At 27.8% G+C, this 18,908-nt stretch overlaps 1 protein-coding gene across 5 annotated transcripts; it reads left to right on the top strand.

Annotated features, from left to right (window-relative positions):
- Nucleotides 1-3,471: 3,471 nt before the first annotated feature.
- LOC107437351 (AP-4 complex subunit beta-1) lies at nucleotides 3,472-18,577 on the top strand. 5 transcript variants are annotated; one of them, XM_016049323.4, is made up of 4 exons: nucleotides 3,472-3,658; nucleotides 8,734-8,830; nucleotides 8,930-9,045; nucleotides 16,467-18,577. In XM_016049323.4, exons 2-4 carry the CDS (start codon nucleotides 8,753-8,755, stop codon nucleotides 17,896-17,898), a joined length of 1,626 nt encoding a protein of 541 aa, XP_015904809.3. In that variant the 5' UTR covers nucleotides 3,472-3,658; nucleotides 8,734-8,752; the 3' UTR covers nucleotides 17,899-18,577. The 5 variants fall into 5 exon arrangements, with proteins under 5 accessions (XP_015904809.3, XP_087016858.1, XP_087016857.1 ...); XM_087160732.1 differs by having other exon boundaries at nucleotides 3,494-3,627; XM_087160731.1 differs by having other exon boundaries at nucleotides 3,506-3,685.
- The last annotated feature ends 331 nt before the right edge of the window (nucleotides 18,578-18,908 follow it).

Genomic DNA, 18,908 nt, shown 5'->3' with positions numbered 1-18,908 from the left:
CCTAATATTAGCGAACTTCTCCCGGTTTTCGAAGGAAATTTACTTTTAATATTTCATACCTGCTAACTTTTAATCCCTTCCATTATTATTTTTCCCAGTGGTATTAAAATGGAATTAAAACTTCAATTTTAAGCAAACAAATACGCTGTATTTGAAAAAAATTAAGTTGACAACCATGATAGTAACGCATATTGTTATATGTGCTTAATTTTTGTAAGAATAGTGGTGATCAAAATCATTTGAAAATTAAGTTTATAAACGAAAAAATAGTATATACTGCCACTTTAAATATGAAAATAAAATCTTCGGGAAAATCCGGAAGAGTTGGCAGGTATGACATTTAACCTCTTCGAGGTGGGCGAGTCATATATGCATTCTCAGGGTGTCGATAATCAGGGTAAAAGAGATAAAACTGGTAGACAAACTATTTTAATAGCAGTTTATTTGTAGGCAGGGTAATAATAGTTAGCTTTTTTTTAATTCACCACTACTTAGTTCGAATTAAAAATTGTATAGTTAAACTTTCAACACACAAGGATTGGATGTGTTATATTTAAAGAGAAATGAAGATTAAATCTGTCAAATGAGCTATGCCCAAACTTAAGTTACCGCTCTTTATTTTTTACTATTCTGATTCCGCACGAATACATTTATGACTCGCCCTTGCCGAAAAGGGTTAAAGTGGTTAAAATTTTTACGTTGTACCATTCCCATACCTGCCAACTTTTAATCCCTTCCATTATCATTTTTCCCAGTGGTATTAAAATGGTATTAAAACTTCAATTTTAAGCAAACAAATACGTTATATATGAGCAAACTTAAGTTGACAACCATGATAGTAACGCATATTAATATATGTGCTTCATTTTTGTAAGAATAGTGGTGATCAAAATCATTTAAAAATTAAGTTTATGAAAGAAAAAATAGTATATATTTACTACCACTTCAAATATGAAAATAAAATCATCCGGAAAATCCGGAAGAGTTGGCAGGTATGCATTCCAGTTTTAATTTAACAAACTTGATTTACAATGATCTTGACCACCATTGTACTTAACCATTTTAACTCTTTCTGCACATGGGTGAAAGCCCTTATATAGCAAGACGGAAAAGAGAAAAACCTGAGGAGCGTAAAACATTTCATTCCAGCATTTTTTTCGAAAAAAAATGAAATATCTGTAACTATCAAGATTTCTTTTATAATTCTGGCATATATATAAAACAGCTTCCTTTCCAAAATAAAGTAGACAATGTTGAAAAATTTAAAAAAAGAATAAGTAAACTCCTCCCCAAAACTAGCTATAACTGAAATGGTTTTACTACCAGCCTTTCCTCTTTTCAGTCTCGCTTTCACCCCTGCCGGTGCAGCGCATCTCGTCTGGCTACACTAATTCAATAAATATTTCAAACCACTAATTACATTTTAATATTTAGCTTCCACTTTTCTTTAAACAACAAAGAGCTAAAGTACGTCACTTAGAGTAAATTGTCTAAGATTATACTTATTGCTAATACCCTGCCAGCAAAGAATTTTCATTCGAAATTTGTTGTTCTTGAAATTGTTATAGAAGACAAATAGTAATGAAAGACAAACTTTGACAGGTAATGTAATTTTAACCCTTTCCGAAACAACAAAATTCGATTGAAAGTTTAGCAAAATATTAAAAATTTCGATTATCCAAAGATAATTTCATGAAAAAATTAAATTTTTTTATATTTAACTATTATTTTATTTAATAACAGTAAAAAAATAATTTTAATGTATACAATTTTTGTGTCACTTTAATGAATACAAAGTTTGAAAAAAATCGGTTGTGAATGGCTCTTGCGAAATCAAATTTGAAATAAATTACTTTTTTCTTTTAATATTTACTTATACTCAAAAAAAAACTCAACCCGGATGCGCTTAAATTTCGCGTTTTGCTATTTAAATTCAAATGATGTTAAAATTTGTGTTCCTTTCAGAACACATTTTTTCACAATTATTAAATAAAATAATAAAAAATAATTATTAAATATTACTTTTTCCATGAGATTATCATTCGGATTAATAAATGTTATAATTGGGTGCAAAAAAATTGCAATACTCTTATAAAATCTCTTCGAGATGTGGTAAAATACGCAAAAAGTGAAACTAACATTAAGGGGTCCAAACTTTGGATCTCTCTCCTGACCAAGCTATTTGGACTATATTTTCCAAATAGAGTTCATCCAAACATTTTCAGAGTATGATTTTGTTATTTAAAATATCGTCTGTACTATTTAAGTAACATATACATAGATATAACGATTGGTATCCTGAACATACTAGACTGCTTCTAGCAACATAGGAGCAATCACACACACAACAGTGAACCTAATGCAGCTCCCACGACAAATGCTCAAAACTCAGTGAACTAAATACAGTTCTCATCTGAAGAGCTCAAAATCTGGCCAACTTAATACACCTCTCCCGGCCTGTCGCAAATACACCACTTAGTGGTATCTGTTCATCGGATTCTATTCCTGATAAAACTCTGATCAGGGAGTATTGTGGCGTAACTACCACTACAATTATTACACATCGTTTCAGTAGTATATAAAACATGCTAACTCTAATCACTTTAAAAAAAAGATTTCGATAGGTGAAGGGTATTCCCGAAAGATCCTTTCCACCGCGGATTCAAATTTTGCGTATTCAGATCCATTCTCTTCTAATATGTGTTTCATGCTTCTCCAAGCATAATCGAGGAAATATGAAAACTTGATAAGTGGAAAATATTCGCGTAAATAATCGCTGATCAGGTTCTCTTTTTCTTTTGACGGCCATTAATGGTGTGGGAAGTCCATAAATTGAGAATGCTCACCCTTATCTCTCGATCAAATGAAGTGTATCAAAAAAAGTTTTGGTTCAGGTAGGCACTTTATTTACTTCGCATTAGAGCTACATAATGGGCTATTGGCGATGGTTTGGGTATCATTCATGAGTATGCTATCACAATTTTAGAGATCACTTACTCAATTTGCTCATAGATCTGAAGAGGAAGCAAATTTTCTCCGGATATTTGCCCTTGTTACTGCTCAGTGACGGAGCACAGGATTTTCGATTCTACACATTTTTAGAATACATGTATTTTTGAAAACTTGTTTATCCAACGGAATGGTAAGAACAAGTATTTTAATATGAAAATAAAACACAAAATTTTTGAAGTTTAGCGCATTAAGTGCGTTTATGCTTTACCGATTAAACGAACTGCTCACGCACGCTCGAATTGCATTCACATGCGATCGCATATGTGAATTGGATGTATTGAGAGTGAACAATCAAGAAACATTTGAGAGTTAGCTACCTTTTTCTAATCTTGTTATTAATTTTATTTGTATATTTATTTAACTCTATATTAAGTAATAAATCATGAGAAAACGCAAGTGTTTCCAGCTAACCGCATCATCAAAATTGACCCTGCAAGTGTAAATAAAAGTAAAAATGACATTCAAGAAAGAAATAAGTAGCCAGAAGCTTAGCATGTAAATAAACAAAATTTTCATGATTGAAAATAAATTTTTAGTTATTCATCGAAAACTCCAATTATTTCTCCCAAAAATGAAACAAAAAGGCGCTTAAAACCGTAATCAAGGAAATATTCAGTAATTATATCATTTGTTAAGAGTATATAAGGTAAAATCCTAGATTAGTATAAATGCTGTAAGAAATTTTTTTTTGATATTTTATTCTGTATTGCAAGTGTAGCTGATTAATTTATTCGTTAACTAATTTAAATTTCCGTTTTCTTTTCTCTAATTATCACTGTTTCATTTTGGTGGATATTACAGTTTCCATTTTGGGGAGTATCGAATTTAAGTATATTGTAGATAAATCTTTTTACTAGTTATATTAGAAATTGTCAGTGTAAACACAGAAGTTGAAATTTTTGAATTAAAGCGCCATTCTTTTATACTACGATAATCAAAATATTTTAATGGCAAGCTTATGTCCCGATATTTCCTATATAACTCCTATTTTCTGGGGGTGATTAATCAAAGTTTAATAAATTTTAATTTATTGTTGCTTTGAATTTGAAGATGATTTCGGTATCAGTACCTGCACTAAAATTGTGGCGTAACTACCACTATAAATATTGAATACCAACTCATTAGTATATAAGGCATGTTAACTTGATTCTATCATGAGGTACTTTTTGATAGATAAAGGTTGACATAGTCGATTTATAATTCCCCTCAAAATAATCATGTTTTGCTGAGATCTGGTCTATGGCTCATTGGAAACTAATTTAAAACATCAAGGAAGGATATCAACTCAAATTGTATTATTTGTGGTAACCACCCAGACAAATATCTTTAAATTTTATAAAAATATTTTAAAATAATTTTGGCTATTGCAGTTGCCCCAAATAGATACTAATAAAGAAATATTTTTTGCATTTGATAAGCATGTTATTGTTGCTCTATACCAGGGATGTTCAAACTTTGGCACGCCAAAAGGTTTTATCCGGCCCGCAGATAGAATTTTAACTTGCCGATCCATGGTAAATATAAACAATATACATCCATTTTCTTGTCAACTTTGTTTGAAGCTATTTCTGCTCTTTCTTTTTTAACAACGTACTGATGACCTTTTTACTTTCTCTGTTTTTGTTCTACAAAACGTAAATTGATGGAAATAGTTAGCACAAACAGCTTCATTTGGTAAAATATTGAAAGCAGAAGTTCTTTATAGAATTGCCATAGATTGGCTCCAACTAGCATTTGTCTTTCTCGAGGAGTAGACTTTTATAATCTAATATAGGTGAAATTTATTTCACATGTGGCAGACTGCACATTTTAAGTTCCAACTAGCGGACAATCTAACAATCATCTGAAGCAGTAGTTTCTAAATATGCCAAAGTTTGAGTTTTATGAATCATTACCAAAAGCTTGCTTCCAAAATTTAATGTTTCTTGCCCAGAAAGTCAGTGCTAAGTTTGCTTAATCTTTTATTTGTGAACATTTGTTTTCAGCAATGAACTTTAGGAAAAATCATTTCAGAAGTAGACTAACATACAAGCATTTAGCATTAGCTTCGTTTCTTAAAATAAGTACATCTCACTTTGCACTTCAATGTAAGGAACTTTTAAAAATGAAATTACAATTTCATTCATCTCATTAAGTATTTAAATTAAAATTATCATATTGTTTTTTATTATTATTATTATTTTTTAATTTTGGAATTTTTACTTGGCTCACCAAACATTTTTTTCTCGATTTTTTGCCCTCGGCCAAAAAAGTTTGCCCGTCCCTGCTCTATACTGTATGGAATAAATTAATTTACTATCATAAAGAGATAGATGGCTAATTTTAGTAAAATTTGCTTTATTGATAAGTTATTATTGATGCATTAGAAAACATTCTTTTTTTGAGGATATTTTAATATTAATACAGGTGCATGCCAACTGTAACTGTTAAGTTCTACTGCTGGGTTCTTGACCTTATGATAATAACTATATAATAGACCTGAAAATGACTACCTGCTATGTGGCGAGTAAAAAAAGTGGCGATTTAAATTAAATAAATAGAATTTTCATTAATATGTTCACTGTCTCCATTAAAAAATTTTGATCCTGCAATTTGTTCAAAGAAAGTTCCTTAACAATTCACTTATTTCAAAATTGTAATGTTTACATTAAATTTATTTTGCCTCCCAAATATTTTTTAAATAAATTTCTTTAAAATCAGTATGTTTAATTAAATTTTGACGCATATTTATATTATTTTTATTGTAGTATAAACTTTTAATGGAGGTAGATTATTTATCATAGGATTTTTTTTAAACGATATGATTTTATCTAGGCAAGAAGAATAAGTCAGTAAAAAGTGGATATTAAATTAAAAGGACCAATCGATATTAGATACTGACTCATTAGGTTTGACCAAAGGTGGCTACTTAGTTATTAAAGTCTACTGGCTACTAACTGAAAATTTAAATTTTCAGGTCTACTATATAGTAGCTTGCCTAAAAAATTTTATACTTCAATGAACACCATTTAATAAGAAACTGTCCACTAATATCACTCTTGAATTTTTTTTTCTTCTAAAAAATCATTATTAAATATTTTATTTATTTAGAAATAACTTTAGTCATTGTATTATTGGTATGAGGTAAAGGGAAGAAACTCCAATAGAAATGATTAAGATAATTAGAACTATTTAAGATAATTGTTTATTTGTGACCCGACCTGCCCTATTTAGGGGCATACGAGTGTAGATACATGAAACATATATTAAACGTTGTTGTTGTTGTTAATTTACGTTGCACTAGAGCTGCACAATGGGCTATTGGCGATGGTCTGGGAAACATCCTGGAGGATGATCCGAAGACATGCCATCACAATTTTGATCCTCTGCGGAGGGGAGTATATTAAACATACATAAAACACCAGAAATTATATCAACAACAATTATTTTAAAATCACAGATGTCAGTGGCAACAGCTCGACAGAAAAAGTGCAATATCGCAAGTAACAGCACCAAAGAGGTCATCAATGACATCTGCTAAAATTGAGCCATTATAGAATTAAAAGTAAAAGGTATTTGGGCTAACAGACCCTTATGACTTTATGGTTAAAAATAGGTCAACAAACCCTTATTACTTTATAACTTAGGAAAAGGTCAACAGACCCTTATATTTAAAACAAACCGTGGCTTAAAAGTTAAAACCAACCTGCACAAGATCATCCCCAGATTTATCGACAATTGTGGTGTCTCTACAATACAAAGCATATGATTGATCATTTATAAGATGAGCTAAAGACTCAAACAAAATCAACATGGCCAAGCAGGGCCAGTAGAGATGGTCAGTCAAAACATCACCATTAATACATGGTACACTTTACACAGATGATCAAAACCCAATACGGGCCCTCACACATTTAAAAAAAATCAAAAGAATACAATACATAAAAAATATAAAATCTCAAGAAGGAAAGATTAAAATATTCCCAAAGTTTAAAAGTAACATTATGACATCACGCATTAAAACAATGGAATAAGTAGTTACAATCAAGACCCAAAACCGGGCCAAGACATGATTAAAAAACCCAATATTTAAAATTTAAAATCAGAAAAAGGTTAAAAGCCAATAACTATTTAAGATAAAGAAAGCTATAAAAAAAATAAAGTTGTAACATTGATAAAAAATAATAAATTGAAAAAATATATTCTTAATTTTTAAAACAATACTTTAATGCTAAAAATATTTTCCAGAAAAAAAATTATCCATAGAATATTGAAAGAGATAATGTCAATCAAAAATGCTTTTAAACACTATCATGGAAACGCCTGTATTAAAATAAAAATTATATGCAAAAGCGAAACACAAAAAATAATAATCGATCTTAATTATTGAAAGAAAATTTTGAAGCTGAATATTTAAATTTTCCAATGACTGTATTTTCAAGAAAAAGTGAAGATTAAAGTCTAAATATCAATCCTCTTAATTTCCGCATCATATTAAAAAAGTACATGAAAATATTATTATGGTTTTGTTTTTTTTGAAAATGGAAAAGCTAGATAAAAACCAAAATAAAATGGTTCTTAGTTTTTAAACCAAAGATTTAACACTAAAAGTCTTGATTTAACTTTTCACATTGCCACATTTATAGAAAAAACAGTTACCATAAAAAATAAAGTTCATTAGAAATGGTGTTTAAAAAATGCTGTCATGATAAAAAACTGATAGAAAGAAAAGTTAATAAAAAAAATCAAAAGGAAAACAGAAAAAAATTGTTTTTAGTTTTGAAATATTACTTAAACTTTGAGAATTACAGTTTTCTATGTTACTAGTTATTTGTCTTACCGTAAAGGAAAAAACGTAACAATAAAGGAATTTAGTATATTAGAAACGCGCCATTAACATACTTCACATCAGTTAAAACAGAAAAATAAGCAAAAATGAATCAAAAACGAAAAAAAGTTCTCAATTTTTAAAACATAAAGTGTTAATAAAACGATGATAACTTGATTGAATATAATTTTTAAAAAAATAATAAAATCAGTTTCACGAAACTCATGGTTCAGTAATCAAGTTTCAATTCTCCGAATTTTGCTTTTCCATGTGTCTTTCAGAATATAAATTAACAAGTCTTAGAACTTAAAAAATATATGTAAAAACTATTTATAATAATGTATAGTAAAAAATACAAATTTAGATTATTTTTTTAAAAATTAATCCCCCAAAAATAACTTTGTCAAAAACTAACTTTCCAAATAATACTTTGCTGAATATTTGGCCAACCGAATATTCGGCAATAGAGCCGAATACCAAACAAAAAGTTATTAAGATAAGTTTTAATATAATATTTTGCTAGTTTTTACTTTCTCTGTTTTACTCATTTATTTGATCTCTACTTTTTTAATATGTATGTTGAATTTATTTACTAATATTATTTAAACTTTTTTCACTGAATTTTAATAAATTCTAATCTTTAATAATTATTTGGTATGGAACCAAATTAGTTTTAGGGTGTTATAGATGACAATAAATATTATAGACGACATAAAAACTTTTGATGAATACCATAACATGAATTTGCATTTGTAAAGTTCAATATTTTTTTCTTCTCAAGTTTGTCTACCATATTAATTTTTTGAACCACTGAATGATTACCTAGGTGGTTATATTGGACCTCTAAATTTCCATTGCATGTGTGAAATGTGAACTCTACTTATCAATATCTCATTTTTTAACATTTTGCACAGCTGAAGTTGAGTTTGCAAAATGACTTCCCTTTCTTCCCTGATGTCTGAGTTGGATTCTCTAGAATCTGAGGGAAAACATCTTGAACTCTCAACATGTGTAAGCATTTGTTTTAATGACAAACTGGTTATTTTTGATTTTTAACTACTTTGATAGCATTGTTCTTATAAGTTATAAATCAATATAATATATTTTCAGATATTAAATATCATGATGAAAAATATTGATGCTTCTCCGTTGGCTGGGAAAATTATAAAATACTTGGCTTTGCCATCTCCTCCGTTAAAAAAAGTGATGTATTCTTTTTTAACCAGGTAAAATAAATTGTGTTTTGTAAATTGAAAGAATGTTTTTTTTTTATTATTTATTTATTTTTATAATTTTTGATCTTTTCATTAAAAAGTATACTAAAAATTAGTTTGTGGGAGAAATAAAATAAAATAAACAAAAGAATTCAGTTATTTTATCAATATTAGTAAGTACTCACAATTGTGGAAAAAATTGTTTTGCTGAAAATATTTCTTTCAAGGGGTGTCGGTGAGACAATTATCATTAATGCTAAAACTAACCTTTTTCTATGTACCTTTTCTAAGAAACTACTTATGATATCGTTTTGAAATTTTTTGGGGATATTTGAGATTATATCAATTGTATCTTGTGATAATGTTTTAGCATTAACAGCAGGGTTCGTTGATTTCAATCAGCTTGATTTAAATCACGATTTAAATCGTGATTTAAATCAAATGATTTTTTTTAAAAAATCATTGATTTAAATCAACTAATTTTTTTATCTATATATATTGATTTTAAAAGTTAAAAAACAGTGTTTTAAATTTTTAATACTTTTATTATTTTCTTTTTTTAGTATTAAAATTTAATTGAAATAAATTGCTGCATTAATTAATTTTAGTTAACGAAATTACTTTCTTTCTTGGTGTGTATTAAATTCCAACACATTTGAAATTACATTTTTAAAAATCTTTTGATTCTTGAGATTGAAAGTACAGATTGAAGTAAACATTTAATGCTGTCTTAATATGGACTTGCATAACTGTAGAAAGTAATTAATAAACATGAATTTTTTTCAAAAAATGATACAAATAATGTTAATTAAAATTCTACCTTTTGAATAAAAAAGCGTGAATTAAAATCTACACCATATTTTATTGGTGGAAAATGTTTATTTCTGAAGCTTGAGGTTATATTAAAAAGAAATTATCCCAATATGCCAAAAACAGAAAGAAAGAAAAAGAGGGCTGATGAATTGAGATGTTTTTTTCCTATTCAAACTCTTTCAAAGTCTATTTGATGCAGTAGGGTTATTAATTGGTATTTTTTTCTCATAATATGTTTACAGTATCTTTGACATTATCTGATTTTCTATAAAGAAATTTTGTGAAAAAAAATTCCAATGAGTACATAGATTTTCTAATTTTTTTTAAGCTTATCTTATCTATTTTGATATAGAATTAAAAAAGATTATTTTAATATAAAAATAAATAGATTAAATATTTATTTATTTTTTGATGAATGACTACATTTATGAACACAGTCTGCTACATTTATTTTGTCATTTTAGAAACCAAGAGAAAAAAAAAATCACAATTTTAAATTAAAGTTATGGTTTCTAACTGAAACTTTGTTTTAATAGTTGAAGTACAGGGGTCTGTCCAAGCCAAATTTACTACCGTTTAACGGTACCTTTACGAATTCAACTTTAGGAAAAATGATAGAATAATCACACAAAATACTTTTTCTTAAAATTTTATTTTTGTGTCTCGTAAGAAACGATAAATCTATATTTTTACTATATTTGTGTTGATTCTATAATATAGTTTTTAATTTTCACCAAATAGGTACCTCTCAGAAAAACCCAGACAGACCCCTGAAGTATTCTTTAAATTCTCTATTTCATCTAGTCTTTAAATTTTAATCATGCATTTGTTTCAAAATGGTTGCTATGCATTCAAAGCCATGTATTCTAATGAAAAATTATTTTAGTTAGAGCTTCTAAAATATTGTTACAATATAGTTTTAATATTAAGTTAATTTGATTAAACATTTATAATTTTTTTTTAAATCATAAATAAGTTCTTACAGTGTATTTAAATAAAAATCAAAAAAATCTGATTTAAATCAAAAAAATCCGATTTAAATCAAAAAAATCGGATTCTTTTGATTTTTTTAAAAAAAATCAAAAAAATCACGAACCCTGATTAACAGGAATTCTTGAGTTTAGAAAAATTTTTGATGAAACTTTAAAAAAAAAAAAAAAAAAAAACTAAAAGTTTGGAAAAAAACTAAAGCAATATCTTACTTAGATGTTGAGAAAAGGTACATCGAAAAAGGACAGTTTCACCATTATTGGTAAATGCCCAATGACTCCTACTGCCCTTAGTGAAAGTAAAATAAAATGGTGAAACTTGATAAAAAAAAATAATAATAAATCATGGTTTTTGCTACAGTAGTTATTTTAGTAACCTGTTAAAAGATTTTCTGAATATACTAGGGGAAAAAGAAATTTTTTATTTTTGCCAAAGCATATAACAAAAGCTGTATACCTATATATACATATATCTGTATTAAAAATAACCTTTGAGGGAAAAATTAGAATAAGAATTCACCATTTCATCTTTCTCAAATTCTTATGACTGTTTCTGTCTACCCTGATTTGGAAAGAATTGTTGAACAAGTTAAAAAAAATATTCTATGTTTCGGAAGAAGAGGGAATAGCCAAAAAAAAAAAAAATCTGCACTTGTGAAAAAATCTTTTTTTAAAATTTGTTTTCAAATAAAAATAAACCACATCCAAGCTTCTATATATATTTCTTGTGATATTTTTTCAAAGGGTAATTCCATCATTTGAGAAGGTCATGTTTGCAAGCTTAAAATGTGTGTAGTTCAGCTTTAAAAAATCATGTAATATTTTTTTAAAATTTTTTTTTTTAATAACTACCTACTTAGTCTTATTTTTATTTGACTTTTTTTTTTTTTTTTTAATAAACTTGCTATTGGGGATGTAACATTGTTCTCCCTAAGTGTTTTTGAAGGGTAGCCCCATCCACCCTGCCTTTTTGCAGAGATAAATGCACCCACTTGCCCTTTTTGTAAAAATTTTCTCTTTTTTTTATTAAAACAGCAACATATTTTTACCTTCTTTTTTTTTTTAAGAAAGAAAACAAATTTTTTTAACAGAAATCAGTAATTTCAGATAACTATAACTATTGCAAATTATTTTTACGCTATGTGTAAAACATTATTTTTCATATTTTTTTTAGTATTTTAAATATTATTTTGAAGAGCATTAATCTAGCTAAATATAATAGCTAAATATTTTATAATTTGTAAGATTAGTACTCTTTCAAACAGTAGGTGCTCTTGTTTTTGAAAAAGCACCCCTGCCCTTTTTATCTTTATGAAAATCTTTGTGTTACATATTGTGTTAAACCCATAACACCCTGTTTTTAATTTTTAAAAAGTTTTTTAGCTTATGAAAATTACTAAAACATAGAGAAATGTAAATTTTACTAAAAGCTTTTTTATTTATTTTTAAATTTTTAGTAATATTAGAGCTTCTTGATTTTTTTTCTTAACTGATTTAATAATTTAAAGTCTGGAAACATAATTTAGATAAATGCTAGAATTGCCCTAGAAAAAAATTTCTGATTGTAGCATTTTTTCTAAATTTTTAAATTCTGAAAAGAATCAGTAATCAATATTGGTAAATTTATACCAATATGAAAGAAAATGGTCGAGAAGTAAAATATATTATACAAACGCTCAATTTGTATTGTAAATAAATTCATTATATTTTTCTTAAAAAAATCTTTTGTTTGATATTATATGTTTACTAAAAAAATTGTTTAAACAGTACACATTAATTTTATATTAAGAAGTACGATTTTTTCATCAGTGCTATGTTTGTAAAACAATATGTGTTTAATCACTTTTTATACATATGTATTTTTTTTAAAAATTTTTATTATAAAATATTGTTAAAAAATAGTTTGTTTTTCATATGTCCATAAAAAGTCTATAATATTTTATTTGCATCGATGTTACAGATACTCTATTCAAAATAATATTTCTAGTCAAATTACTTTGTACGTTAAATATATTTTTGCATATTAAATATCCAAATAAAATGTTTTACTTCATTAAGTCTTAAGTTTTCTGTAGAAAACAAACATATTTTAATTAGGTTAATAATTTAGATTTCAATATATATAAGATTATTGAGATTCAAACAAAAATTGCCCATGTACTTAATTGGAAAAATGTATTATTTGATTGACAATAGCTTATTGTAGTCTAATCTTTTATTTGATATAATTAAATGTGTTAGAATAATTTGTTGCAGTTGCTATTTTTAGAGTCATTTGAAAATAAAGTTCAATCACAAAGTTTTCTTATCTTTGAAATTTTTGTTATGAACCTTAAAAACTGTTATGTTATTTTGATTAATTTTAAAGCGCGTTCAAACTATATTCTATTATTGAAGTTATAGTAATTTCATTTCATAATTTCAAGTAATGTGTAGTTACAAAAGTTCACTATTTCACCCTAATTAATCATTTACATTTTGAATATATACAGGGTGGCTATCGTTACAAATATCAAATCATTTTTTTATGCACATATTAAATAGAAAATAATGAATACTCAAATATGATGAACACTATAAATAGAAGTTTACATTAAAATATTTTATATGAATCAACCACCATTTTTATTGATTAATAAAGATAATCTCTTACGCCATAGTCTGATGTCGGCATGAATAATTTTAAGTGGTAATTTGTCCCATTCATGCTATAAAGAAAGTCTGAGATGGTCAAAATTTCTGTGCCGCTTAGCATTAACTTTAAAATCTAAAATACCCCAAACACAATAGTTTAATGGATTTAGATCCGATGAAGGTGGCCAATCTTCTTGCTTGATAAACTTCAAGCAAATGATATTGATCCAAGCCTTTTTTTGTTTTGGTTCAGTGTGGTGCTAAATTTTGTTGTAATATCTAATCTGTTTCGGGATACTATCTGTCAGCGTGTGGAAATAAATGTGTAACTAATGCTTCCTTTTTGTAATATTCAGAATAAATTTTTACCCCTTTATTGATGGATTTCAGAGGAAATTTTTCGTTACTTGACACTGCAGCCCAAACCATTACAGAACTCTTGTACTGAAAGTGTTGTACAGTTCAAACATTTTCAGGTTTATTATCAAAGTTTGCCGAATTTGCAACATTATTTTAGTACTATAACTTCAAGTACAAAATATTTTCTCATCCGAAAAGATTATTCTGTCAACACTTTTGTTACCGCGTCAGTTCAGAAATTTTGTACGTGTTTGTAACCTTTTTAATTTTTGTACAATAGTCAAACCTTGAACTTTTCATTTGCAATAAGGGCATAAAATCATGTTTTCATTTAATATAACTTGTGTAGTTGTATGACTCAATTTATCTTCTGCAGCCATTTTATTAGCAGAACGTTGTGAATTGAGCGTGGTCAACCAGACTTTGGCTCATCTTTATCGCTATTAGTATCCAATAATCGATTTATAATTCGAAATATAATTGTTCTATTAGAGACAGGAGGTTTTAGTTGCTTTAAGATTCTACCAGTAGAAAATCCGAGATCAAAAAGCTCTCTAACCATCAACCTTTACGATTCCATCTTTAAACTGATTCTACATTTTTTGCTCTTAACAAAAATTTTCTATATTTATAGAAAGTGCCACTCACAGAAATTGAGAGAGAAAGCAATTATTTTTACCTAAATATTAAAATTAACTCCTAATTTTTGGAGTGTTACAGTATTTAGTGGCAACCCTGCATCTATATACAGTGAAACCTCCAGTTATGTACCCTCCTGCAAAACGGACGCCTCTCAATACAGACATATTTTTAATTCCCCGGGAATCTTCTATGCATAAACCATTATGTACGTTCTCTGCAAATTGGACACTCCAGTAAGCGGACAGTCATATTGGCCCTGAAACGTTATTTTCTATCTCCTCAAACTGATCACTACTTTCTCTAAATTTGAAAAAAAAAACTATTTCTGCTTTAAATTGCGAGGCGGAAAAAGCAACTTTTCGTCATTTTCAAAACTTGCAAATTTTTTGTCTTATCAATAACTAAAAATATTGTTAAGCTATTTCACTACTGAAGAATCTATCTTCCTCCTGTCACCTTGCCTTATCAATGTAAAGAAAGGAGACAAAATGATACTGCTCTTCTGAAATAATTCAGACAGCCGCGTCTTTTGATCCTTTCATCTGGACCACACATGTTATGAGATCCCTCAAGTTGAAATGACATCTTAAATGCTCTCAACCCTTCTTCCCCATTGAAAATTTCTTTAATTTTCTTATCAATTTGAAGACTGTATTTAACACAGCTGGGGTAAAAAAGAGAGCAGAAGTGTAATTTTTGAGGTGTTCACATAAATGAAACATTTATTCAGACACTTGATAGCTGATCAATTGTGAATAATCAACTCCATATGTTCTCATGACTTAAATACAGGCATTGCTTTTTTTCCATGTGAATTCTGGGAGGTTTACTTTCAAGAAGGTATTAACCATGTTCTCTATCAAATGATAGGTAGGTGTAATGGGATGTAAACCTAATAATTGAAACCAACTAAGGACTGAAAGCTCCTATTCGATATCATATGTTTAACTTAAGTATCTATACTGATAGGAAAATTATATTCATTTATCTGTATCTGCATCTAATATTATGTATTCATATAAAACTTCTTTATAAATTCTTTTTTTCATTTTCGTTAAGTTTAAATAAACATCTTTGCAGATACTTATTGTAGATTATTTAATTATTTCTACATCTTTGAAAATACACTAAAAACAGTTTACTGTGTTAAACTTCATTATTAGGGTACCCTTCCCGTAAACGGACAATTTTTTCGGTCCCAAGAATGTCCGTTTAACGGAGGTTTCACTGTGTATACATATTCGGAAATGATTGTGCCCCGGAGAAAAATCTGGATTTTTGGATTTCTCGTTGACCGCCATCCGGATATTCAAGGTCCAGAAACTTAAAGAAATCATCAATCACATTTATGTATAAAAATTCTTGTATATTTTATTTAAAAAATATTTGAACTAGAATTTATACTTGGCATCTCTTCCATTTGTAAATATTTTTTCTGGTAGAATAGTAAATGTGATTAGAGATAAAATTAAACTTAAAAATAATTATTAATTTAAATTATACTGCATATAATTTATTTAGAATTTCATGTACGATGCCAAATGCTTCGGGAACACCATAATAATTTAAATAGCTGTAAACTACTAGAAATAAAAATGTGCAAATATTTAACTAATTTTGCTTACTTTTTAAATGGTCTGGTATGACATAACTAAAACAAAAGGGTGAATTATATAAACCTTCGAATAATTAATAAATAGTGGTGGATAAAAACATAATAAATTGAATTTATTAAATCAAGAATCACACGTTAATAAACTACCACTCGAAAATATTTATTTGCTGTCCGGAGCAAGTTGGCTTGTGTTAATGACTTAAATTTATATAGACATTAATTTTTTGGAATTCGTCATTAATGATTTTACTAAAGAAATTTTCAGGATTTTTGAATTGGGCTCACAATCATCCCTGTTTATTATATTATGTACACACACACACAAACTAGCTGCTTATATACTTGTTTTAATAAAATGCTGGTATTTTTTTTTATTATAGATATTCATCAAAAATTTCAGATTTGAATATTCTGGCCACCAATAGTCTATTAAAAGATTTTCAAGATCCAAATCCATATATGAGAAAGTTGGTAATCAAAACTGCTTCATCCATTGAATGTTTATCTGAACTGGCATTTCAACTGTTGCCTAAAGCCTTAGAAGACCCAAGTGCTTATGTGCGTTCTACTGCCGCCACTTCAAGTTCATTAATTATAAATGAAAGTAATATCGATGCCAATCAAGACATCATAAACAAGCTTTACGAGATGATAAGAGATCCTGACCCCTCCGTTATATGTAGCTGTCTTTCTGCATTGGAAGAGATTTTGCAATTTGATGGTGGAATAGTGGTGAATTCTAAAATGATTGCTTACCTGGTTTCCAGAATTTCGGAATTCCAAGAATGGAATTTTGCAGTTTTATACATGGTTCTCAAAAAGTACACTCCAAAAAACTCTGAGGAACTCATAAGTTTTCTCAATGCACTCGATGAGAAGTTACTAAGCTCAAACCCAGCTGTTTTTTCTTTGGCTGCTGATGTTGCCATCTGTTATATAAATCATTTGCAAAAAAATTTCTCCAGGGATATTTTATCGCAGATTTTTCCTCAGTTGAAGTTCTTGTTGATTTCCTCCACCAACGAACTGCTTTTTGCATTGTTGGAGATTGTAGAGTCATTTCTACCAGAGTACAAAGATGTCTTCTTTCCCAGTAAAGATCTCTTAATATGCAAATTCAGTGACTCGGCTGTTATCAAGGTGAAGAAACTAAAAATTTTGGTTCATTTTGTCGATTGTAACAATGCATCTGAAATGGCAGAAGAGTTCCTGCTGTATTGTTGCGACATTGAAAAAGATGTCTCGCATCAAGCCATACAAAGCTATATATCAATTCTTAAGTTATATCCCGTTGAGAATTATAAAGACTTTGTAAGTTTGATTGATTTGACATATAACAATCTCAATGAGGACATTTTAAATTCTCTATCAGAATTAGATTTCAGTAAATTAACTGTATTAAAAGACTTAGCATTAGAGGCTATTTCACAACAATCCCAAAGATTGAGTAATAAGAGCGGGAAACTTTCTTTGCTAAAACTTATTGGAAATTATGGCAAGGAAATGAAAAATTCTCCCTATATTATTGAACAATTTGTGAATACTGAGCAAGATTTTGAAGATGAAATCTTTTTAAGCAATCTTTTAGCCACAACAGTTAAACTTTTTCTTGTACGACCAGAAGAAATGTATTTAATATTAGGGCATGTGTTACAGTTAGCTGAAAAGTCTCCCTGTATTATGCTCAGGAAACAAGCATCTATATATTATTTTTTGTTGAAACATCAGGAACAAGCTAAAATTATACTTGTTGATAACGCAAACAAATCTAGTATAACGAATTCTGAAAAAAAATTACCTATCAGTTCTTAGAAACTCGTAAGGAGTTTCTTATGTATCTATTTAGTTATAAGGCATGTGTTATATTCAGAAAACAAGGAGCGATATATTATTTTTTGATGAAATATCAGGAACAACCTAAAGTCATACTTATTGATTATACAAACAAATCTGGTATTATGAATTCAGAAAAATAAATTATTTGTACTTAAAAACTTGTAGGAAGTTTCTAATGTATGAATTTAATTTTAGACTATGAAATGTATTTAACAATAGGGACTGTGTTACAGTTAGCTGAAAAATCTCCCTGTATTTTCTCAGAAAACAATCATCAATATAATTTTTTTTAGATGAAAAATGAGGAGCAAGCTAAAATCATACTTGATAATACAAAAAAATCTGGTATTATGAATTCTGAAAAATAAATTATTTGTACTTATAAACTCGTGAGAAGTTTTATATAATTTTAAATTTAAGTATCGATAAATTTTTAAAATGTTGAATATCATTTAAATTCGTGAAAAAAAGAAAAACCCAAAATATTCATTGGCATTTCAAAAATAAATTTATTTTCCTGTTGTATATTTTCAATCACATTTATTTATTAAGAGTATTAAGCAAATTTTGATTGTGATATTTATATTGAAGAATTTAAAAAAGAAAAGCTCAAAATATATTGATATTTTATAAATAAAATTTTATTTTCATGTTGTATTTTTTCATTCTTATTACTATTTGAATCACATTTATTTATGAAAGGTATTGATCTTAATTAATTGAACTATCTGCTTTATGATTAAAAATATTAAAACTATAATAAGTACTGTAATTAAAAACAATGATAATTTATAATAATTTCAAGTGACGCAATTTAAAGTAGTGCAATTTTTGAAACATGCATTATGAAAGTATATTTTTGAAAAGATGCATTAATAAAAAAAAATTTCTTTACTATAAGCAGAACTCTTTACCTATGGCAACACTTCACATGCTTTCACCATTACAGTGTAGAGTGTCGTAGGAGAAGGAAGTATGCTAGTTTC

This window comes from Parasteatoda tepidariorum, chromosome 4, assembly GCF_982258835.1.
Source record: "Parasteatoda tepidariorum strain Cologne lab strain chromosome 4, Ptep-v5.0, whole genome shotgun sequence".
NCBI lineage: Eukaryota > Metazoa > Arthropoda > Arachnida > Araneae > Theridiidae > Parasteatoda > Parasteatoda tepidariorum.
The sequence above is the reverse complement of the archived record's forward strand: the minus strand, read 5'-3'. Positions and strand labels throughout refer to the sequence as shown.

What these genes read in the sequence shown, in the direction of transcription:
- LOC107437351 (XM_016049323.4), top strand. Translation starts at nt 8,753, where the DNA reads ATGACTTCCCTTTCTTCCCTGATGTCTGAGTTGGATTCTCTAGAATCT. An exon ending in ATCTTGAACTCTCAACATGT is followed by an intron (nt 8,831 to 8,929) that starts GTAAGCATTTGT and finishes ATATATTTTCAG; the next exon opens with ATATTAAATATCATGATGAA. An exon ending in ATGTATTCTTTTTTAACCAG is followed by an intron (nt 9,046 to 16,466) that starts GTAAAATAAATT and finishes TTTTTATTATAG; the next exon opens with ATATTCATCAAAAATTTCAG.